At 36.2% G+C, this 25,810-nt stretch overlaps 1 protein-coding gene across 14 annotated transcripts in view; it reads right to left on the bottom strand.

The window, feature by feature from the left end:
* Positions 1-3,171: 3,171 nt before the first annotated feature.
* The window catches only part of MAP2 (microtubule associated protein 2), a 101,498-nt gene continuing 78,859 nt past the window's right edge, over positions 3,172-25,810 (bottom strand). For 9 of the 14 annotated variants that reach the window (XM_040641279.1, XM_040641278.1, XM_040641275.1 and 6 more), the window contains 4 exons: positions 22,337-22,677; positions 7,847-7,928; positions 3,735-3,847; positions 3,172-3,513 (listed from right to left, as the gene is read on the bottom strand). In XM_040641279.1, coding sequence (XP_040497213.1) covers positions 3,298-3,513; positions 3,735-3,847; positions 7,847-7,928; positions 22,337-22,677 — 752 coding nt within the window. In that variant the 3' untranslated portion in view covers positions 3,172-3,297. Of the gene's footprint in view, positions 3,514-3,734; positions 3,848-7,846; positions 7,929-9,900; positions 9,994-22,336; positions 22,678-25,810 lie in introns of all 14 variants that reach the window. The other 5 variants (XM_040641253.1, XM_008687453.2, XM_008687452.2 and 2 more) reach the window with 1 other exon arrangement.

Consider the following 25,810-nt stretch of genomic DNA (forward strand, 5'->3'; position numbering starts at 1 on the left):
AATCTATTTTTTTTCCTCTTGGCTACTTAGACCATGAAGTTTATTTTCCTCATTTTTGCGGCATGAAAAATAGGACAAAAAAGTAATTGTAGCAAGGTCAGAATCAACCGCATTGAGATTATTTCTTTAACAATATTGACGTGATGTTATATTTTGACTGATGATCTCATTTCCTGCTGTTACCATATGAATGTGTGGAGGCCAGCTATTGTCAGTAGATTCTTCCATTTAATGAAGTTCTCTCTTCAGCCTTCTTCAGCCATACCGAGTTGGTGTTACACAGGTGTCTTGCTTGTGGGTGGGATTTCAGCCTATCACCCTGCTGGAACTCAGCAGGAGAATCCAGAGAGAGTTGGTTCCTAAATGAACAGGGCCTTTGAAACTCATCATCAACTCGGATCTTCCCTGCATCATTATAAGGTACCCAATTATTGGTTGCAGGTGACCCAGAGGGAGTGAGTTCATTGAAGAAGCTGGCCTTTTAACTCTTCACAGCTCTGGATTACTTATGTATCCTTAAACAGGTTCTCAAAGGCTAAAGCCAGAGAGAAACTGGCAGTAATAGATCTAGAATTGGAACTATGAAGCTTTAATTTCTAGATCAGCGTATGGGTATCCCCACAAGAGTGGTGTTCAAAAAGCTTAATTTGCGTCGTTAATCTTGAGAGCGAAGGCAAGATAGGTTCCACCCCCTATCCCCATAAGAAGACATTTAGCCTGTGTGTTTCTCTCTTCTATTGGTACAAATTATCAGTTTCTTTTTGTTAACATTATAAAAAATCACATTTCCATACAAAGGAAGGGCATTTATTCATTATAATTTTGCTGTGATTTGAAATAAACCTTTGTTTTAATGCCAAATCTAGTATCTTATGGCTTTAAATAATCCGTATCTTGGGCATGTATTTGTAAGAAATGGAATTTTAATATGTAAAGCATTATTACTTTTATAAAAAATTTAAACCAGGTTGGTAAAAAATACTTATTTTGTAGGTTAAAACTGTTCTACCTAGCTGTTAACTCCTTCTTTCTAGAGAACTTTAATCACTAACACTACGAAACATGTAAGAAAATACCATAGGTCTCCACACAACTACTCTTCCTTCTCCGATTTTGTGGTGCATTTCAAGCGGAGCTGATGAATGAAACGCTCAGATAGGTCAAATCGACATCCCAGCAATTATCAGGCAGAAAATAGACACATCCACAGTCAAACTCAGTAGTTTCTAATTTTTTGACTGTCATATAAAATAATTGATTTATCAACATTTTCAGACATGTTTGCCTATGTAGAACCTCTTAGTTGAGAATGAATGCTATGTTTTTGCTCCTAGAGTTTGCTTTTTGTCTGTCTGTTTGTTTGTTTGTTTGTTTTTTGGAGGAAGTCACATTTGTTGCAATATCCAGTAGGTCACAAAATGGCACCTGTGTCTCTCTGTCTTTGCATCCCTTGACTGCTTTCCTAGATGCTACTCTACTTCCTCGTTGCCTCATCCATGCTCATCATTTCCTCCTATATAGTCAGGAATTGATTAGGCTCACGGGGATCAGACACCTATCAGACTATTTGCCTTTAACTGTTCAGATACAATCTACCAGCCCCGAGCAAGAAAAAGAACAGATAAAATACTAAAAAATATCCACCCAGACTGGTAACTGATTGCTTATTCAGGCCATTGACTATTTCATTGCTTATTTACAAGTCTAAAATGAATGATTCATGAGAGGAATTAATTAATTTTTCATTTCCCAGACTGTAGATGAAGTGAGACCAGTATTATCTGTTGATAAGTAATACTAGGTCATACAGAGTTCCTTTATAGAGGGCAATGTAGGAATCCCCGAAAAACTGATTTAGATACCTGTATCTCAAGTGTTTTGTAGCCATAGCTTCTTGAATTACTGTACTTGTCCTTTCTGATCAGGGGATCTTTACTTTGGGTAAGGAAACCAAATATTTTCTATCAGATAATTTAATTAGCAGGAGCTGTTTGGAAGAGTGGGACAACATGTCCCAAACTCCCTCAGTTTCAACTTTAGCAAATGGAAAAAAAAAAAAAAAAATCTTAAGAAGTCTGTTTCATGAATGATTACAGGAATAAAACTCAAACTATTCCATAATTCAAAATGAGATAAATCCAAAATCTTAAACCAACAATCTGTAAACCCTTTTAATGTATAACTGGACCCACCCCCACAAACTCCATGTTGGTGAAAGCAAAGAAAAATAAATTTTCCTAGCATCACGGGAGAGACTTGTATCTGGCACTAAAACAGGGTTACAGCTCTGAGTTGTTACAGGAAGCAACTTCATGCTAAAACTTTTTGTTCTTTTTTAATGTATTTTTTTTTTTTAATAGGGAAAGAACCCTGCTAACATCTACTTTCACATACCTAAAATTGCAACACCAAAGGGTGCAGGAGACACAGATACTGTGAATAAGGAAGTATAATATTCAAGTATATGAGGAAGTATCACAAATGGCCACAGAGAAATATATATATATTTATATCTATAATACTGTATCAAACAGATGGAAAGGGAGTGTGAAACTGGTAGTGTGGACACAAATCTAGCTGATCAACTGACATTCTAATCAGACACGAGTCCATCCTAATGAAAGTGCTTCATTCCTAAGAGATGCACTTTGATATCGCTTCCTCAACCACAGCTCAAATGCTTCGTAACTATTTTTAATTAGTTAAATAATTTATTGGATTGACTTATACTCTGATATAATTATCCAGGTCCCAAATGTTAATAACTTAACTGAATCTTTCTTCCCATTTATACAAAATAACACTTAAAAAAAAAAAAAACTTATTTCTTACATGCTCTTTCCTTCCTGCAATCAGACTCCTTGATTTAATTTAACCTGTAATAAGTTAACATGGGCAGCTTTTATCTTTTCACCCAGCAACAGAATAGTGGAATGAGCAGCTTGGATTTCAACAAGGCCTTTCAGAATGTATGGATAGCCTTCAGGCACATGAAAGGTAAAAATGCAATTTTTAAAAATAATAATACTCCATGCAAAACAGAGCAGAGCAAAAATAATTGTCCAATTGTACTCATGTAAAGCCAGTGTCTTCCTGTTGCAAATGGAAATCAAGTCAATTTCTGCATATACTATTCATTGTTTTTTTTTTTTATAAAATTGTAACAATTACTACAGTTTGGGAATGAGATTATTTATTTTATGGTTCGTAAAGAATGAATATAACACCTGCTCAGAGCCCACTCCTGCCAAGAGCTCATGCCTAAATATTATTACTTCAATGCTAAATGAGAAATATTCACAAGCCCTGCTTAGCGAGTGCAGCAGTGACATCCTCGGCCAAAGTGGCAAGCTGAGGGGATTCGAGCAGGTTGATGCTTCCAGAAGAGGAGACATTGCTGAGTCGTCGGGGGGACGCCACGCTGGATCTGCCCGGGGACTGCGTAATGATCTCAGCTCCGTGGTCCACACGGGCCTTCGCATGCTCTCTGAAGTTCAACTTTTGGCTGTCGATCTGTTCAAGACAAGCATCAGTCCTTGTTAACTCAAGCATCTTAACTGGCCCCTAGACCTTTCACTATGTCTCAGAGCTGATGTTAATGTCACTTTTCTTCAGCTCTGCCATTCCTACAGCCTATATGTCCAGGTCTTTGATCTGTGACCAGTTTTGATGAGGAGTATTTCAGAAGGATTAAAAAGCAGAAGGCAGGATCAGCTCGCAACCTTGGTTCTTACCTTGACATTACCACCTCCAGGGACGTGGTGAGCGTTGTCAAGTGAGCCGACTTTAGCTTGGGCCTTTTCTTTGAAATCCAGTTTTACACTCTCAATTTTCACACGCCCACCACCTATGAGAGAAGAAAGATTTTTAAATGCCTTGCTACAATGACATCTTCTACTTGTGACTATTTCCCCAAAATGATTATAGTAGATAGATCATCATAAAGCACAGGAATTTTTTAGAATTTCTAGTCCATACCATTGTTCCCACATCACCCAATGACATCCTTTTTGTACCATTATATGGCTTGACCTACGTATTAATATTACTATCTTTTTCTTCTAAGCCAAACTGAAGCCTGATTTCTAGATAAGTTTCCAAAGCACTTACCTATTTTGAAACTTATCTACCTTTTCTTTTCAACTAATAAATTCTTCATAATCTACTCATGTCTAACGTACAATATCAGAGGGGCTTTCTTATCTGTATAATAAAAATTTTTAAAAGAACACATGGAAATATCCTATTTAGTCCTTTCTAAAACTTGGAACATTTATTCTCTTACTCTTAAGGGAGCAAAGTAAATTGAAATGAAGATTTTTATTCTTCTTGATGGCAATATGTCACTTTTCAAAAAAAAAAACTATTAGGTTAGAAATGGTACACATACAGGTTATACATTCATTTGTAAATTTTCAACATTGATACCTTGACTGATGAAATTGGAGTTGGAAGCTAAGTTGTTTATGACTAGTGAGCTTTGAGAGTTTCCCATTATCATTAGCAGATGGAGTGAGAGGAAGAGAACCTTAGGAAATCCTACTATTGTACAGATGGCGTAGGACAAATCTGACACCGACTTTGATCAGATAATGTGGACAAATCTGACACCGACTTTGATCAGATAATGTGGAGGCCATTTTGACCATGCCATTTCCCTAAATGGTAATTAGTCTGAAACCTGAGGATCTGCTGATAGATGAGAGTGCAGAGTGGTGCCCCTATCTCTGCATGCCTTTCCCAGCTTGTAAATGCAGGGAATTCAATCCCGGTAGGTACCCATTGTCCTTTAGCCTGTCCTTTAGCAATTCCGAGGGTCTGCTGATGTCTTTGACTTGAAAAGAAGCTGAATTAGACCCCTTTACCACTCCACCTGAGATTTGCTTTCACTTTCATTAGCAATTTGGTTTTGTCTCTGTGCATTTCTTTGGAAGGCCAGTGGTAAATAACATCTACTATTATTATTGCTTCTCTCTCAGGATTTTGACTTGGGAGAAACATGGGGAAGATTTTTTAATTTTGGACTCTTGATGCTTATTTATCTCTGTAGGTCAAAAAGAAAGCTCTGTTAAGTCTTCACAGACTTAGGACTTGTGGTATTTTTCTCATATGATACCTAGACATTTATATTGACACCCAACTACCTGGCCAGGGGCCCCTTGAAATTATCTGGTGTTATTAGATTACATTTTGAAGATAAAGCCTTTCATTCTTCTCCTGAAACTTTAGGATGTGCACATTGTTATTTAACTCGTGTTTATAGGAGACGTGTACTTGTCCTTCCCTCAAAATATGCATTATTCCAGGAAGTGTTATTCTTCCAACATTTCACCTAGCCATATGGATCTCATATGTTAGTTGTGATGGGATTAGGGTGATTCATAAAACATACATATCTTGGTTAGAGGCTGGAGGATGTTGAGTTTCAACCTGATGAGATCAACTTTCTGGGATCTTTTCTATTTTTTTGTAGCCACTAAAAGAAATGACTCTTGAAAGCTTTTATGATTAGATGTTGGACAGTGTTATAACCCTGTTAAAATTTTTATTGAACTCTATTTTGAGAAAGAGAAAAAAATGTAACATTAACCCAAAATATTTCCTTTCCTTCAGAAAAGGAAGCTTGAGAAGTCTGTTTTTGTTGAAATCCTACTAGAAATTTTTATGTAACTGTTAGAGAAGCCCATGTGAATTCACAGAACTATGCCTTTGCCTCCGAAGAACTCTGGCAACTACCAGCAGCAGGAATTGTGAAGGACTATAATCTTTATCGAGCTCCATATGTCCTAAAGTTGGGATTCCACGTGTTGAACTGTTTCCTTTATTTTCTCCTTAGATATTTCACATTCCAAAGGAACTTTGTGAAAAGCTTGCCATTGTCAAGGATCATTGCGTTAACACTTTTTTATGAATTTAGTCATCCGATTCAGTTCTTATAAAAGAAAGATCTAGATTTAGAAATAGGTGGGAGTCCATGATAATAGTCTTTTATGACCAATAAATCTTACATAGACTACTTTCTTAACTATGTCACCTTTTCCTGTATATCAAGAGTCCAGTTGAATTGGGCTAATGGAATACTTACTAACTAAATTAAAGAATCTAATATTTTCTTTTGCATTTTGGAAGAAAATAGGCAGTATGGCCAAATACTTCAGTCATACTGTTGACACAGCAGTACAGGGTCAACTAAGTGTTTGTAAGCTTGAGTTATAGAGAGTAGAATTGTGAAGATATGCAGCAAGAGACCATGTCCCTGCCGCCTCAGGAATGACAGAGAAGCTAATTCCAGGGTAATGGTTCTGAAATTAGTACTGGAGATTGTTGGGGAACATCTACAACAAGACGTGAAAACTGATTAACCTGAAAGCTGGACCTGGGCACTCGGAGGCTTCTCATTCCCTCCCCTGCTTGCCTTTCCTGCTCCCAGAGGCTGCTCCGAGGACAGAGCCTTGAGATAATGATGTGGTGTTGAGAACACCTACACTGCACGCATCACTAAACCTAGTTAAGGCCTCTTTATAAACTTTTAAGATTTGGTGGGCGGGTGTGAGGATCCATCTTGCTGCTACCCAAGAGAAGCCTCATATGTAAGCTCCCTTTACTTATTAAAACTGCCACCTACTAACCTGGAGTGGCCTGCCTCTTTCTTCGGTTTCTTCCAGTCTTCTGAGTACAGGGGCCAGTTTCAGATTACACCAGGGAAGCAAGCTCCCAAGAGGGTTGTGAACCAGTAGAGATTCTGCATGTGTATTTTCTAACTCCTTGACTTGCTTTTTGAACACCCTTTGTCAAAATGAAGCCTGACTTCTAGACATGTTTCCAAGCATTTATCCATTTTGAAACTTATCCTATCTACCTTTATTTTTCAACTAATAAATTCTTTCTAATAATCTTTTTTTGGTTAGAAACCTTTTTGGGCTCGATCGTTCTTATACTTTGTTTCTGATAACATTTGAGACAGTGATTAATGGAAATAACCTATTACCTGGTTTAATTAAGATATCGAGCATACCAAAGTCTTCCTCTTGTCCTTCTATAATTCAGTGGTATATACTGTCAAAATATTCTCAAGAAAATGACAAATTTGACAGTTGTCCATTATTTACATATGCATGGAGGTAGAATTTAGCAAAAATATATCATAATGATACTGAGAAAAAATGACTCATAATATGTTAGATTTACACTTTAAAGAGGAAAAAATCCCCAACAAGTATGAATGTAAATTATATACTTTAGAGCACTAGTCCTATTCCAGAGCACTAGTCCGATATTCTAGAAAAACAAGAGGCCAATGGTAATAAGTTGGGACAAGCACTGAGTCAAGCGATGGGTCAATTAAGCACTGCTTTCTGCTGAGGATTCATAGTGCTTACTGACTTACTATAGGACCTGAGAAATTTAGCAGATAAATACTTTCATCAGCTTTGCTTAAACACAATCCTTCTTTCACATATATAGAAAAAATACTTCCATGAAAAATCCTTGGAAATGCTGCTTTCAATCCATGTAATTATGTATGAATACATGGCCCAAGGTATTTTATAGACCATATATTTCAAAAGAGCTCCAATAAGCATATTGAGTACATAGAGATAAATGCATCTTATATACCTTTTAATTTTGAACCTATCCTATGATATGTGGCCTCCTTGTGATAATTGAGTTTACTTGTTCAAATGAAGATGACTTAAAGTTTCTAACTTAAGTATCTATTAATAGAAGCATGAGTTTTTAGGATTTTGAGACTTTTTTCCAATTAGGTATTTCATAACATGAATTATGCTTGTTGATTTCTTGAGCAATTAACATTTCCCAAACTACCAAGGAAGTATTTATTTACCTGGCCTGTGGCGGATGTTCTTCAGAGAGCCACATTTGGATGTCACATGGCTTAGGTCTATCTTCTTGGTAACAATCTGGACCTGTATGAACCACATAAAATATGCTTAAAATAGCTGAGACACAGACAAGCCCCCAAGCTCATATATAAAATCCAGAAACATATCCAAACTCACAACATACAGCAACACAGAAACCCAAACTGAAGTACATACACACACATAGGAAAACATAACCTCCCAGTGTCCTCCCACGTTTGGTTGGAAAGAAGGACCAAAATGAAAGATAACCCTAGAATAGAAGATTTTATTAGTAGAAACAGATCATGCCACAAGAGGATAGAAACACCTGGATTAATAAGGCAAGCTTCCACTCAGAGAACGAAGCCACACCATGTTAAACCTTTCCATAAGCAAAGAGCCAAGTGAAGAGATGAATTATTCTTTAAAAAATTATTTTTACATAAAAGTGACCAACATTGCTCATAGATATAAGAAGACCAACATTGCTTTGAGATAGAAGAAGAAGAAAGCTCAAAGCTTTTCTACAATGTTATTGTCATGTCTTGGCTAAATGGAATTTTTCTTATCCACCAAATTATAAAATGGTAGCAACATTTTTTTCTCGAAGTTATCTCCTCTCCCCATGTTAGAAACAGTGCTTTTCCAATTGTGGTCTATTGTCCATTGGCATCAGAAGTAAAAGGGTATTATTGAATTGGACATTGTGGAAATGGGGCCACAGAATCCGTGTATTTGAACAAGTGATTCTTCTCTAGAGGAAAGATTAAGACTATTGTTTTGGAGGTTGGAAGCTCCCCTACTTGCTTTAAGATTGTTAGTTATCTCAATTTATCCTCTGCCACTTAGCTGTTTTGGCCAGCAGGGCCTGCAGGAGAGGACAAGAGTCACCCTTGACACCCTCCAGGTATTTCCCAGGACTGAGACTGCTTCTGTGAGAGTACCACATAGTTTGTACTTATAGTCAGGACACAGGGAGGAGGGCCACCGTGTCAATGTAAATACTGATCCTGAGGCTTAGCTCAGCATCCTTAAGGAGCCTAGCAAACTTTGCTATGGACTTCCTACGACAGTGACATTTTCAAGCTCAGTGGAACTACTTCGAGCAACAGGTGACAGCTCCTGGTAGAAGGCACTGGCTTGTTTCCCCTTTCACTGCTTGACTCCATCTCTGCCCAGCTGAGGAGCAAGGAGCCAAGAATTATTAAACAGGCAAGAATTCTGGACTTGCTACTCTGTAAATTACTTTTGTCACAGATTACCAGATTCTGAAGTTAAGGTGACAAGGATCCATAGAGCAGTCAGCCTGGGTCACCTTTATTATTCTTATTTTGTGAAGAACCATGTTTCCTATACCTTGAGTTTGCCTGTTTCAGCTCTGCCTCAACTATGTTTGAGAAACACGGATTCATCTTTCCCTTCCTCTCAAAGGATATTATTTCCACTCAATTGAAGACACAGAAAAAAAAAAATCCCATCAAGACAAAGTTTATACTGGGACTTGAATCCTTTCACTTTGAATGACAGATGAACTGTGCTTCACTAGTTTTGCATTATTCCAAATGATATCCTAACTCATGAATAGTTATGCACAAAAGATTGACATTACACTTTGCGTACTTTCAAGTCTATGAGTTTTTGCCTCAAGAGTAATTGAAATGGAGCTATAAGTGTGTGACCAGTTGACATTTGCAGGGGAGTAGAGACGGCATGAGGAGATACCTTGAAGCCAAAGGCCAGCAAACAAAATTGGCAAGTGAGGTGGGTTTGCCATCCCCCTGAAAGACATGGTGCGGCCCAGTAAGGTTTTATTCCACAACTGAAAGCAAGAAATTTGCTGATAATCTAACAGAGAAGGATGGGAAGCCCACCAGCAAAAATGCAAGGGTGACAAGCTCCCAGACCAGGGGACATGTGGAGCAGCAACAAGAAAGGGGGTGTGTCTTGGGAGGGAGGCAGGAAAAGAGACAGGGGGCTGGCTGTGCAGAGGTCTCCACACAATCAGGATAGCTTTCTAATAGAAGCTTCTACTTACATTTCCTCCCCCAGCAGAATGTTTGATGTTATCCTTGGAACCACATCGGGACTGAACCTTGCTAAAATCGATCTTCTTGTTTAAAATCCTAACCTAAAAGGAATTGGAGGTAACTTCATTGTGCATTTTTCTTTCAGTATGCTGGGCATAGGGAGCCAGAACGGGTTGGTGCCAAGGAGGCTCTAAACTTGCTTCCACTTACATAATCATGTAAGAGAAAAAAACTAACACTGGAACTGAAGAATGGCTCTATCATTTAATATGAGCTCCTAGTCCCCTAAATTTCTAAGGGCCAAATGCTCAAAAACTTTAGATATTCAAGTCATAGGCAGGTGTAACCGGGAAACAATTAGAAGAATAGAAAAATTAAACTTGGATCATCTATGACTGGGAGGCTTCCCATATTGGAAACTGGGACTCAGTTTCCACTCTATGAAAGGTCCAATAGTGTAGCTCTTGCCCTACTTCCCTTCAATCCTACAGTGTCAGCCATCACAATTCTAAATCACCTGGTACACTTGATTGTATTATTGGTCCACACAGCACGGGTGAGGTTCACAACTGGTCAGGCTGAATGCCACAAATGTGGGTTGTCATTCATCCCGCAGATCCCTTGCTTTCCCAAGAGGGTCAACAAGGAGGCTCAGGGCCTCCTCTGATGGAAGGGCTTCACTATTGCCTTGCAGATTTGGCTCAGTGGTCTTCTGAATGTCCTCTCACTGACAGCTGCTCATAAACAGCCATAACCCTTGGAATGCAAAAGCATTCTTTCCATTATTTTACAGGGGAGCAAATCAAGGACCACTAGTTGACTGATAGCAGGTCATGTAGAGGTAGTCCAGGCCTTGGGTAGGTCCAGAAGATTTGAGGTTAGGTGTTTTATTTCTATTTTCAGAAAGTTCAGTATTCATCTTGAAGACGATAGCAAATCTAAATCTGGACAGATGTGATTCTGGTGTAATGTAATGTGCAAAGTAATAGCTCTTGGAACTTCTTCTATGTGTCTTAAATTTTGTGTTTTGGAGAGCACATGAGCAACGTAAGCATGGAAAGAAAGGTTTATTTTTGTTGTTTGTTTGTTTGATTTTACTTTGGCTACTTCTACTCTTCCTGTGTCCCCTTAATAGCTAAAGAGAAATTATGTTTTCAATGCTTTAAGGGAAAGTTTGTCCTCTTATTAAAAAAAGCCAAATAAATAAATACAGCCATCTCCAAGAATGGTATCACATCTCTTGGTGTTTGCAAAAAAGAGTAAAAAATTCAAGATGACATTGAATCCTGACTATTTTTAACCAGACAAAGCTTAAATTGCAGTGCCTGCCCGACACTGACAAGAAAGCTTGTCCCTTACAGGGAAATATCATTGACAGCTCTCATTGGCAGCCCAAGGAAAGGGCCTCTTGTCAAAATCTGAAGTCAGAAAACATGATGATTGGGTCATTCTATAGGGCATGATAAAAATCCTAATTTAAAAAGAAGGGGGGAATATCACAGTCTGTATCTAACAATAAATGTAGTGGCACGCTAAGAATTTCACATAAAATGTAGATGCAGATAACTTTAAGAAAACAAGGGCCATTACGTTTCAAGCCTCATAGACAAATTATTTTTAGAAAGCAAATAATTTTATTATTTCAAATAATAACTTTTAATTTTCCTTTTTGAGTCTATATTTTGGCAATGAAATAGAATTCATCTAAGCCATTTCCCCTAATTCTTGGGGATATATAGGGTCTCATATTTCATTTGCAAATTTTAATTTAGAGATCATTAGAGTACCAATCAAGTGACTCATTACCAAGTGATCAAAAGCTAAATGTTAAATCTGATTCACTTGTTGCAAAAATGGAAATTCCAAATTCAGTTGCATGAATCTGTTTGACTCTAACATTTAATCAACTGGCAATTTTTATGATTTCTAAAACAAATGATTCAAACTCCAAGGGGGCACATTGCCAGCATTACTTAGAGACAATTTAAACTTTAAAAAATCCTAAAATTTAAAGGCTGACTTCTGTTGATTTCCCCCAGATTTTCTAGAGAATCATAGATTTTCTAGTGAAATAACTAGCTGGTCTTTTTCAATGGGAGACTTTCTCAACCTACATCTGATCAATTCATAACATGAAGCAGACATCTGACATGGATTAATGGCATGTTCTTTACATATTTCCATATTTGCAATAGTTTCAGAGTATATTGCTTTTGTTTCAAATAAGGTAGAATACGAAATTCACCATTTTGCTTGATGGTTGAATAGACAGAAACAAAATCACTTTGGGCACTGGATGCTTAATGTTGAGTAAGATTTATGTTCTAGCCTGACGACTTGCACCTGAGCACCACCTGTTCCGTGTGATGCACATTTACGCTTTAGCAAAATTACAAAATACTTCATGCCAAAGATCTCTGGGATCATTTACCAATAATTAACACTTTAATTCTACAAATTATTTAATTCTATAAATACCCGCAGACCTCAGAAACCACTGCATAAGGTAGAAAAATAGATGGCTGCTGTGAAGGATAAAACTTTATTCCAGATTATTGTTATTATTATTATTTTTAAGTCAGAGAGCCAAGTTTAACTCTCTGTGCTCTATAGATGGGTCTAAATAAAAATGACTTTTTTGGGGAAGGAATTTCTATTGAGCTTTTGTTTTCCTATACGTCAAGGGAAAAGTATTTTAACATCTCAGAGACGGTCTAGGACAAAATATAACGAACCTTTATTTGATGAACTAATTTTCTATATTCATGATATGGAGAAAAAATATTTGAATAATCATTATCCAAGGTTAACTCTAAACCACATTTTATCCTTGTCAATTTCTTTCGATCAAAATTTTTAGTTGTACTATTAATGCAAAATGGGGTGATTTGAAAGTGTGTGACAATTTTTCCTTCTGTATACTTCACAGTGGAAGGGAAAAACGTATTATTTCAATCAAGTGAATCATCTTTCTAAAGCTCTGCCTTGTTCAAAATTCTCCCGAAGTCTCTATTTCCTATTAAATGCACCAAAACTTCTTAGGTAGGCAACCAGGGTTCTCAGAAATTCTGATTTTTGAGCGCTCTTCTCAAAACTTTATATTTTGGCCAGACTTTACATTCCGTACTTTAAGGCCCTTGTTTACATTTTCGAATTTGTTCCCATGCTTTATGTTATCATCTCTTGCTAGAATGCCCTCATTCCAAGTTGAGTCTGGAACTCATCATTCTTCAAGGATCAACCCAATCAGTTCCTCCCACAGGAGGCTGGCAAAAAAGGATTTCAGTTTCATGGACAAAGGTTGGTGACTTGCTTGCATTCATAGTTGGCTTTTCATTCGTATAAGAGTCATTTAAGCTTAAAGAGTTAAAAAGAATAGGTGAATGTAATTGAATAATTAATCAGCATTATTTTATTTTGCTTTTTACTAATTCTATCTTCTTCCACCATGTGAGGGAAGTACAGTGTAGTGACTTTCTGGATATTCCTGATGTGACTCTAGTTGGTTCAATTGAAATGATACGCCACTACATTCTCTCTGCATATAAGCTTAAATGTATCTTTAGAGAAATACACTTCTTTTTTCCCCAAGTGAGGTTACTCTAAGAAAGGACAGGAAGACAAAATGTAGGATATTTCTATGGGCAAGAACAAATCTCTCTTCCTAGAGATTATTTGGAAATATGAGACATGTAAAATGAAAGAAAACGCAATCCTAATTTATAACTTTTGGTAAAACAATTTATAAACCAGAGGCATTGATCACAGCGTCAGCTTGCATTCTTAAGCAATGGGATTTTGATTTTTTTATTTTTTGATTTGACTCTCTCTGATGCTGCTTTCTTCATCAAAAGACCCCCATGTCAGCTCAAGATAGCAAGATATGGAGAGTAACCAGGGGTCCAGCAGTTTGGATTCTGTTCTTGGCTCTCCTACAAGAGAGTGCTATGCTCTATGGGCACCCTTTAAGTATGAACCTCAACTGCTGTATCGTTTCTTTCTTCTTCATCCAGTGTTGTTTTAGAAAGAATGCTTTTTTTTTTTCTTTTGAAAGGGTAGTAGTGGCCAGTAACCCTTTAACTTGAGCAGAGATTAAGTTTTTCCTTTGGCTTTACATCATTTTTCAGGAGTGCTTAAAATGAAGCCTTTCTTTGTCCTTGCATTATAAAAACACTTCTCTCTATCTCTCCCAAAAGTATTTCCCATTCCATAACATTCAATTATAACAAAAGCTATTTATCTATCCCATATAGAGTCCTGAGATATCATATATTAAAACAAAAAAAAAATGACCGCATCAGATATTTCTGAACAATCAAAGTTCTCTGGAATAGATGATGTTTTTCAAAGATTAATCTGTTAACAACCCTGTGCTCAGATCAAAATGCATAGAAACGTTATAGTCTACTCCAAATTTTAAATAACCCTGTCTATACTGACCAATAACTTCTTCAACACTCAATGGATCAGATACAAGCAATAGATATATTGGAGTACACAGTTAAATAGAAATAACAGAAATTACGGGTCATGTCAAAACATACAATTCCACAGAGCTATAAAGGAAAAGGGTAAGTTGGAGGGCCCATGAAGGGGTCAGACAAATTTTTCTATGCAGGCTGTGCCACACGACACAGAAAAGAGAACCACATTAAAAACCTTGAGGTGAATAAACCATGCTGAAAAATTTGTAAAGAACTGTTTGGTGAAACAGACATTGAGTTCAGGCATTGGCCTCATTGTTAAACACTGGCATTACATTTATTCCTTCAGTTTAATTTTTTAAAGAAATTTTAAGGAATAGAGGACCAAGCATAAAGGCAGTAACTTTTAAAGAGTTTGTTCATTTGTTTGAAAACAACCTGAGATTCAAGGCTGTTCCCATGTTCTTGCCTGGCTTCTAAATGAACTGCAAACAAACAAACAGGACTCTATAGGTATCATATTTGTAAACGCAAAGTAGTAATTATTTTTCACAGTTTTTAAATAATTAATGTTTATGAAGCCTAGCTCCAAAACTTTTCACTTCCCTACAAAAGATACTTGAATTATAGCTCTGTACATTCTATTACATAAAGACAGGGTCCGTGATATCAAGGAGCTTTCATTTTGAGATAATGTTCTCTCTCTCTCTCTTTCTCTCTCTCTCTCTCTCTCTCACACACACACACACACACACACACACACAACCTTGTCAATATAATATAATGCATTTCAGTGAACAGTTTTCTTTCATGCTGGGTTGACAGTATTTTAAAGCTCATGGGGTATTTTATTACTTTTCTTATTTAGCACTTATTTGTAGCCCAATAAGATGGAAAGAAATGGCTTGGAAAGAACTTAAAAATTACATAAGGGCAAGGTACTAGGGGAAGATGAGAATGAAAAAAAAAAAAAAAAAGCCACTTCTTTTCTGCTTAAATGGTAGAGACCATGCCTTATCATCTCATTCTCCTTTTGTCATATAGTACCCAGCAGGGGCTTAGTAAATGTTTGCCAAAATGATACCCATGTGAATGAGAAATAAATCTAAATATGTTTCAATTCTCTTTTAGTTTATAAAGTTTATAATTTTATAAATTTACTTCTATGTTACTAGCACTCAGTAGACACTTCACAATGGTGGCCATCATAATTTTATATAATGAGAAAAAAACCCCTGTTTCAGTATAATTTATTACTTGCCTCTGGCATTAACTCCATTTTCTCCTTAAATATAAAATTCAAAGCAACTTATTCAAATTAGATGTGAAAGCCCTAACAAAGTCTCAAGAAAATGCCTAAAACTTTATAAGAAAATATAAAAAAGATTCCTCTCTACATTTCACCATTTCACTCCCTCCTTCCTCTCTCTCTTAGTGCTCCCTCTTCCCCAATTACATTCCTCTTACTTCAGAAGTGCTGAGTTTTTACTCAAGTTCAGCTTGCCCTTTGCAGTACAAATACTTAAGGAATCTATTAGAATAACTAAATGGATATTTTTAATGAGCTCTAATGCAAAAATACCATCATACTCTAAGTAGAACCATGAATTTGAGAGCTTAAAGTGACCTCGTGGTCTGCTTAAATGAGATATTGCTACATTATGATGGTGTTAATACATTAAATGAGACGGTGCCACAAAAAGAAGTGTATTTTGTTGTTTCTATTCTTACACAAGTAAGAAACCAGAGACATCAGTATCTCAGGTCACATAATACTTTAACAGAAAAGTTGGACTAGGAACTCAGCTCTTATGTCCTGGTCTAATATTCTTTTAGCCAAAATTCACTGTGGTCCAAACATGGGCAGTCTCTTTGGGTCATAACAGTGATGGCACTAAGCATTCCCACTCATTCAACAAGTCGCTAGAAAGAGTGCATCTCTCCATGCATATGGTGAACCACATTCATTCAACATTCATTCGACTTTCACTCAACAAATATTTACTGAGCACCTACTATGTTTTGGACGCTGAGGATGGGATCAACCTCATCCTTGATTTCACAGAGCTTATAGTCTAGTAGGTGAGACAAGATAGACATTAAATAACTAATTATACAATGGGATACTTAATTACAAGTGTGGTGGGAAGCACTGGCTACATAATGGAAAGTATATCAGATGGAGAAAAGAACAGATGCAGAAAGACCATTTAGAGAACTTAACGACTATTGCAGTGACACAGACAAGAGATAATGGATCCTGTGCTAGGCTGGTGTAGAGCAAACTAAGAGAAATGGGTAGATTTAAGAGCTAACCTGGACACAAAACCATTAGCACTTCATGATCGCCAGGGTAGGGGATGAGGAGAGGGAGATGACAAGATGACTCCTAGGTTTTTGATTTGGCAAAGTCCTACTATTTGAATAGGTGTAATGATATTTAAAAAGAATCATTTAACTTGAACTTTCCACTCTCAAATATCTATGTGGCATCAGCCCCATGAATGTTCCTGCTGTTCCTAAAACATGCCGGGCCTGCTTCCTTCCACCCCAGGGCTTCTGCATCTGCAGTATCCTCTGCCTGAAATACTCTCCCCCCATTACATACATGGCTCAGTCCTTCAGTTCCTTAAAGTATTACAAATTATCACCTTCTCGGGGCTTTCCTAGTCATTCTATTGAGAAATGTCATCTCCTCTCCACATATTTTAGATCTCTCCCTTGACTTGTTGTTCTCCTTCTCACTAGTTACATATTTTTTCTTATATAATATTTTCTGACTTGTTTTTCTTCCTAGAATGTAAATTCTACGAAGGTAGGAATTTAAAAAATTTTTGTTTGTTTTGTTCATTGTTATATTCTCAGTACCTAGAACACAGCATGGAACACAGTGGGTACTCAATAAATACTTGTTGGATAAATGATGAGTAAAATGAATGTACAACTTTGACTTTCTGGAATTATTGAGGAAATACAAGGCAGCTCACCATTTATTTTAAAGATGACTAAGGTAGATTTTAAAATTAATATTTCATTATTTGTCCTTGATATTATCTATAGGAATTTGAAAGTTAGTGTCTATACTCTATTTCAAAACATTGATTTTTAGAATTATTTAAAAATTATCTGTCAGTTGTAGGACAATACAAAATATTATAAGAAATACAACATAACTTTTCAAATTTAATGGTCTCCACTTTTCAGTAGTGTATTACTCTAACACATTATTTGCATTCAATTATTTCACATAAATATTGTAAAAGATCAAAACCCTTAAATTTCAATCCTGATGTGATAAAACCTTGGTGTGGGAGGGAGTGTTAATTAAGTGTTGCCGTTCTCATGTTGTGCAACCAAAGTTAAAGCAAACAAAACAATAACTAAGGTTCATTAAATAGCATACTTTGTAGACAACTGATTATTCATTAAATACAAAATTATAGAACTTGAATTTATAGCTCAGCCTTTAAAGGATGTTACTAGAAGCCCTATATGCAGGATGTGGGTACTATAAGTACTCCTGTTTTCTACTCTGTGAAAATGTGAAAATTGGACTATAAGGAGCTGAATATCTCTGACATCCAATGTTCCTTAATTCAATGGATCCATACAAAAGTGAGAGATAGAAGACAGACTACTTTATTTCTAGAATGGGAGCATATACTTCACAGGTCCTAGTCTAATAGATTTATCCAAACAAATTTTTTTAAAAAGATGCTAGGGCAACACTGGCTGGGAAGGAAACAGATTGACAAATTCTATGAGATTCTTTATATAAAAGAGAAGCATTGTTCTCTTCTTGAACAGAAATGACTTGCTTGAAGATGCCACTATCTTTTTAGTCCATATGACCTAAAATGACTGATTGCTCCATGAATGAAGGAGAAATATATAATTCACAAGGCAATCAATCAAATCCACAGACATGGCCTTGCAGAGATCATGATCTACCTAATAACTGTCCTACCCAACAACTATAAAGGGAAACAGCCTTTGTGAAACCACCTCACCAGTAACTTTCAACTATGATAAGGGTACAAAAATTGTGGTTTATATACTGATCTTCAAAAGGCTGATGGAGAAAAAAACAAGAAACTTGTTATAGCATGTAAAAGTATTCTACATAAATCAAAGCACCTATAAAAAAGCTGATGCATTGTTAGAAAAGGTAAGAAGTATCATTCACTGGCTTCCTGCCTACTTTTTTTATGCCACGCATTTAGAGAAATTGTTTATCTTCCTACTTTGTTTAAAATAAACAGCTGTGTTCTTAAAAAGCTAACACTACTTAGTCTAAAATTTAGATTGAGATTTAATGTAGAAAAGGGAGCTAACTATATTGAGATAGTTTTAAATTAATACACTTACTAAGCCAGTCTTACCCGAGCCTTGAGTTAAATTAACCAAGGTCACTATCCACCGTGAATCTAAGATTGTGTATATTCTTTCCAGTAGAATGAGTTTGTGTTTCAGCTGAAAAGATTAACTTTATTGCTTCTGTAAAGCTCCTCATGTTTTCAGCTCTTTATCTATTCCATTAGGCATTGATTTACATCACTGAACTGAGCCACACAGCTAAGGCTCTCTTCCAATACAAAATCGGACCTTTAATAGAAGTGATAATCACTGTAAGCATACAACCTATGCAAACGGAAGAGCAATAAATGCTCAAATTGAGGCAAATAATAAGGCTTCCCAACTTGGCAAATTGTTGAACTTCCAAGACACATATATTTTTTACTATATATTTCCCTTCCCAATTCTTAGTGATTGCACAAACAGCAATAATATCGCTTTTAAAATTAAATCATTTACATACAATCTAACCACTCCAGATTTTATAACAAGGGAGCCTGTGTAGAAGAATTAAGGTTACATCTATAAATTTGCTCCCTTATTTATTAATAAGAATTGTGTGACTATTTTTCTCCATATCTACAGACTACATATCTCTATTACAAAACTTGCCTCCTACAGAAAGTACTGCTATTGTCCTGTCCTCTTCATTGATTCTGAGTTGACCACTATCCATTCCAACACCCTAGGATTATTCAATTTATAGTCGGAAACAACATGCCAGTAGCTTCAATTTTCCCAATAGAGTGCAGTTATGGATCCTCAATCAGAGAACAAGGGTCCTTCGCACATCATCTTGGTAATTTCTAAGAAGCTTTAACATAAAAAGCTTTTCTAGTCATTCTATAAAGTGGAAACTCTAACAATCCAGTCAAAACCTGCAGTTTAACGTGTACAGAAAAAGAATCTCACCTTACTCCTTGTCTTTGAGGCTTTTAAGGGGATAATGTTAAAGTGTTAAGTGATGTATTTTTCCTACAAAGACAGTTCAACTGCAGTTCACCTCAATTTCCCAATTCATTCCCCCTCCAATTTGAACACATTATCCCATCTATCACAAAATAGAAGGCAAATATCTTCCTCCCATCTGTTTCTTATCTTGGTGAGGAAATACCTCCTGGTTCTCCAACAAAAGTCACTTCATAACTCCACTGTTATGGATTTTTTCCAAGTCACCTGCAGCTGAGATAGGATAATTTTGCAGCAGGTTAACACTCGTCTTATGAAAGAAGAGATGTTCTTCAAATGACACTGTGAGTTTAAGGCTGCTTCTGTTCTGTAATTTTTGTGTCATATGTCTTTACTAGTCCTTAATTACCACAATCTCTAAGGCAGTTCTAGTTGAGTTCAAAAGAATAAGGCATCTTTATGTCAGTTTTATGAATTACTGAGTATAGCAGAAGTCAACTGAAATTAGACATAAAAATATTCACAGATTAAAGAAGCAGAAAGAAAAAGAAGTATTCCTATTTTTTGGATTGGTTTAACCTTAGTGATTCTGGCAAAGCTGAGGCTAAAACCATTCTTCATGCCTCTCTTCCTTGAGGAGTTGTTCGAATAAGATCATATATTGTGGAATTTTCATGTCAAATTATATCAATAATTATTCCATTTTAGTTCAATTTTCTTTTGAGTTTCAAGAAAATACCTTAGAGATAAATTATATTGCCTTGGGATTCTAAGAAGAAACATATGCTTTTCAGTATCAATATTTTCTGGAATATAAGCCAGTAAACCCTACATTTAAATAAGGAAAATACTACATACAAGGATATTTATAGAAAGAGAACTGATTTTAGGGGCGCCTGGGTGGCACAGTTGTTAAGCTTCTGCCTTCGGCTCAGGGCGTGATCCCGGAGTCCTGGGATTGAGCCCCACATCAGGCTCCTCCGCTGGGAGCCTGCTTCTTCCTCTACCACCCCCCCTTGCCTATGTTCCCTCTCTCGCTGGCTGTCTCTCTTTCTGTCAAATAAATAAATAAAATCTTTACAAAAAAAAAAAAAAAAAAGAACTGATTTTAAATATACATAATAGTCACACCATTTTAAGAGGTATCTCACCAAAAACTAAAATAATAAACTTTCAAATTGGCACTAAGTTGATTTTATTCAACTTAGCCCATTATTTATGTATAAATATAAAATAATACAGCATTTGGGTATTTCCAAAAGGCCCAAAATATTTCATTCTCTTGGATGTGCAAAACTCTGAGGAATGCAAGAATAGTATGAGATTTATGAAATTACAGGATCAAATTTGGCAGAATCAGTTTTTTGTTTTGTTTTGCTTAAAAAGATTTCTTGTAGCTCATATTTTAATAACATCTTTTTATGAAAAAGCATTTGTCTATGACTTTATTATTATAGAATGTTATAGTCATTCCACAAAGGGCATTGGAGCACCACCCCCACCCTCTGCTTCCCCCAATTCCTTCAGTTGATATTTCATAACTCCTGGGCTTTCTTGAACAGAATCACAATGAGACAGCAAATAAGTCTGCTGCTAAAGGAAGAAGCAACACTGAATTTTTGTTTCAGCAGTGAGTAGGAGTCCTTGATAGCTTCACATTTTGGCAGGATCTTTCTTCTAAACCTGCCTGAAAATACATTTTCTTTGGCATGAAAGAGGGACACCTAAAATCAGTGGCAGAAAATATAAGATAGACAAGAAAGAATGGCAGAAAAGAACAGTGAAGTTAAAAGAAAGTCTTTCGGGAATGTCGAGAGGGCATCACAAGTTTGTTGATGGACAAAGGAAGTTATTGCTCTCTCTTCTTTCTCTCAAGGATGGGTATTTTATCTCTTTAGCAACAAAAAAAGCCAAACTATTCCATAGGCAGATCAATATCACAAAGGAAATACTAAATGATATTTGTATTGTTTCCTTCCAGGCTAATTTCTTCATTTAAACACACAGTATAGAAGCAAGGTTGGGGTCAAGGCAAAACTCAAAGCCCCTGGTTGGCAAAAAAAAAATGTGAATATTTGTACTGGAGCTGAAGTTAAGAGTAAATTGGTAGAGCTTTACTAATAATCCTCTTCAATACAATCAATTTTAAAGAGAAGTTCTAATAGAATAATTTCATTCATCAGAACTATACAGAACTATCTATCATCAACATGTATATCCACCCTTTGCAATTTTCAAGCCTGAGAGACCAGAGAAGAAATTTGGTGAACCATTCTGATTTGGGAGTCGACATGGGGACATGGTAGTAGATGTCATAGGAAATCACTGAAGAAGGAAGGAGATAAAAGCGAAATCACTAAAAGATTGTCAAATGAGGTCACAATCATGATCTAAGCTAGAACACTCAAATTCATATCAGAAATGTAATTTTAATCTCTTATGCTAAAGTCCACAAGGCAATAGAGATATATTGAGAAAAGACTGGCTAGGCAATCAATGGAAAGATTCTCCTGTATGGGGAAATCAATTTTTACCCGATAATAGCCAGGAGGAATGGACATGTCACGTGATTTTCATTATATTTTGTAAGTCAGCCTTCTCGGATGAGGTCCAAACTCTTGGCAATTGGTAACTTTTTAACACCTCCACCTCCCTTTCACTGTAAGAACTGTTCGTTCACAATACGAGGAAGGTATTCTAATCATGAGTGGGATTTTACTTCTGGCCGCAAGTATGTTGTTCATGTGATTCTTACCTGCCCCCCTTTAGGCTGGTATTTGATGTTGTCTGTCGATCCGATTTTGGATTTGACATTCTTCAGGTCTGGCAGTGGTTGGTTAATAAGCCGAAGCTGCTTGGGAGTAGCAGGAGATTTTGGAGGAGTACGTATGATGGCAACTTTCTTCTCACTGGGCACCAAGATGGCAGATTTGGGGGTTCCTGGCGTGTGAGGGGTCCTGGGATAGCTCGGGGTTCCAGGAGTGCCTGGGGTGCGTGAAGAATAGCTTGGTGGGGTGCCAGGAGTGATGGCAGTTGATCCAGGGGTAGTGGGTGTGGAAGTGCCACTCTTTCCTGCTCTGCGAATTGGCTCTGACCCTATATAAGTGAACAAAACCAAACCAAACCAAAACCACAGCGTCAGAAAATTCTCGAGACATCCTTTTCCCTCAGGTTGCTAGAACTCATAATACATGAACTTTCTAAAGAGTTTAGAATACTTATGGATTATGACAATGCTCAAAAAGGTAAAAGTTCCTTTTTTAAGGTTTATAATCGGGTGACATTTTTTTGAATATGCATTGCTATCAATGCAAATAAAGAACTTGGGTTTTCTTGATTTATTCTTCTTATTTCTCATTATGAAGGCATCAGAAGTTTTTCATACTTGTGGGATCATTAAGGCATGCATATCTGCTGTGAGTTGGCAGAAGAATCTGCACTTCACATTCTATGTGGGTTAGTATTTATTAAAGATTTCCTTGAATGATATGGGGATTGCTTGTTCTTTTGTGCAATAAGTTCATTCCGAGATTCAGGCAGACATACAACATACAACTGTGTATTGATAGCAATCATTTTGATCTGTGTACAACGTCATTTATTGAATTGTATTTCAATGTTACTCCTTCAGCTTACGTTGAGGAATGCTGTGAGTTGTAAATGTTTACTAAAAGCTATGCAATGATGTCAGACATTGTTCTACACTATCATGTATTTCCTTTATATGGAAATTTGTCTCAGCTCTTAATACCAAAAAATATCTATTTCTCTTCTTAGAAAAATAGGATGTTTTAACAATATAGTCACAGTGAACCTTGTACTTGATTGTTTTCTCCTCTACTTTCATTACTACTAGTGTGCAGTTTGGAGTCAAAACAATAACCCCCCACTGTCAATTATACAGGTTATTGTGAGATGCATTTCTTTGCCTCAGCTTGCCCTTAGGGTCATTTTATTATTTAACTCCTTCCTCCCATTTCCCTATACTACGTTTCTTTCATATTAGTTTTTTAACTGTGTGTTTGAATGCCATTCCAAATGCTTTTTTGAAAGCAAAGTGCTATAGATGAGACTACACCACCTTACAGATTTCAAAGCACTTTTGTGAATACCAAACATTGGATGACCAAACAAACACAGTAGTTAGAGGCAGCTCTTATTATTCCTAATTTAAGAATGAGGATATTGGGACTCATTTACCCAGATGATACAAAATTCGAAGCCAGGTCTGATCTTTAGTTTCTTAGCTCTAAAAATCTTTTTGCTTAAACTAACACATTGATTTTAATAATAGAACACTTATTAACATTGTTTACATTTATTACTCAAATTCCTTCACTTTTTTTTGGTGTTTTATTGGAAGGGCATGAATTTCATTTTTTATTATTAAGTATGCATACTTTGTAAAATCAATAAATCTTCTGGAAATTTTGTAGAGGATAAAGGTATAACTCATTAACTTTTAAATCAATGAAGTGAAAGGGATCTTTAAGTCATCTAATACAACCAGTCATCAGTACGGGAAGTTCTTCCTGAGAAAGGGGATAATTAATCTTTGCTGAAGTAATTACAAGAGTGAGCTCAAGAGAGCTTTGTAGATAATCATAATCCACAGACAATATCTGTTTACCTATTGGTCTGGGTTCAGTGTCCCGAAGAAATAGGATCATTTTACTTCTTTCAGTGAACAATTTTTACGTATCAAGTGAAAGTTGTCCTGTGTCCTTTTGGTTTTTTTAACGTAAGGGCAAACGATAGGTAGACTCCTCAACTGACAACGTGAAATGAGATATAAGAAGACTAATGTGATAGATTAGTGTGCATTCTGTGATTTTTACCGCTTTCCACAAAAAGGACACTTCAAGACCAGGATGATACAGCCGCATCCAACTTGGCTCTTTGTGGCTTCCTTGCTACAAAGTTTGTTTTTGGACCGAGTTTTTGATGTTTGAGTCAGTCACTGTGTCCTTCAGGAAATCTCTTCAGAATCTTCATTTCTTCCTCAAATATTTTCTCTATGACTTCATCACCTTTGAATAGCTCAGGTCTTTTGGGGAGCAGGATCTCTTCTCTGTTATTTGCCACTGTACCTAGCACTGATACCTTTCATGGGAACTGAATACAGTAGGAGTTCAACATACTTTCTTTTTTAACAGTACAAATTGGATTCAGAATTTATCAAAATGTGTTGAGGTGTTTTTTACTTTATGGAGACTAAGCTGAAGCAATATTCTGCATGTGCATAACAAGTTTCACTAGAAGAAATACAATTTTTGTAAGTAAGACTCATTTCTATACTCATAGAAAATGGCATTAAGCTCCAGAAAACTAAGGAATGAAGGTTTTGTGTTACATCTGGAGAATGAAGAAAAACCAAATGTATAATATATTAAGCCCTAACACCACTGTTCAATAGATACGATCAATTTTTAGTGTATTAATTATATTCTTGTCATCAAAATGACAAATTTGAGCATTTCCTATTTGTTCTGAAATTGAAAGAGTTAAATCTGAATTACTAAAACAACTTAAAAATATTTATGAAAAAATGTATTTACAAATTACTTCATTAAGTTGTATTCTTATTAATCTTGTCAACTCCTCAATGACAATGCCTTTCTCTCCACTTGGGCTAACTGCATAGCTTTGTTTCTTTCAGCTCTTTTCAATAGCTGTACAAAATGCCAGGATGTGTCTGTGCTGTTACAGAGATTATGAGTGAACAGGAGGAGGCATATTGCTTGTTCTTCTAGTTGTCTCTATGCTTTTTAGCTATTGCTACATATAGAGAAAATAAACCCTCTGTCCTGAGATTATCAGACTAGGAGTTATGATCATTACCAAATCATAAAATGCATTATACTTATGAATGTAAGTTACAAAGTCAAAACAGAATTGGTTCAGAAATAAAAACAATTGATATACAGATGCACTTTAAAAGGCAGAGCACAGTGGTTTGAAGATGTGGATTTATGGATTAAGTGCCATTTTGCTTCTATAACCACAAATAGAAGCATAACTCAAAATATACCTTTGGGAAGCACTTGGTGCCTTTGTCTTATCTGAACAGCTTCTATATTCCTGATGCCCAATTCCAATTCCAAATATTTGGAGTTAAAATCTTTTCTTGAGAGATTACTATCTCTTAAATGCCTTCTTTGCTAGTTCATTTGAATACTTTATTTTTGTTAAGAAAGAGGTTAGTGATTTTAAAGTGTCCTGGCAAATA

Source organism: Ursus maritimus, unplaced genomic scaffold, assembly GCF_017311325.1.
Source record: "Ursus maritimus isolate PB19 unplaced genomic scaffold, ASM1731132v1 scaffold_1, whole genome shotgun sequence".
NCBI lineage: Eukaryota > Metazoa > Chordata > Mammalia > Carnivora > Ursidae > Ursus > Ursus maritimus.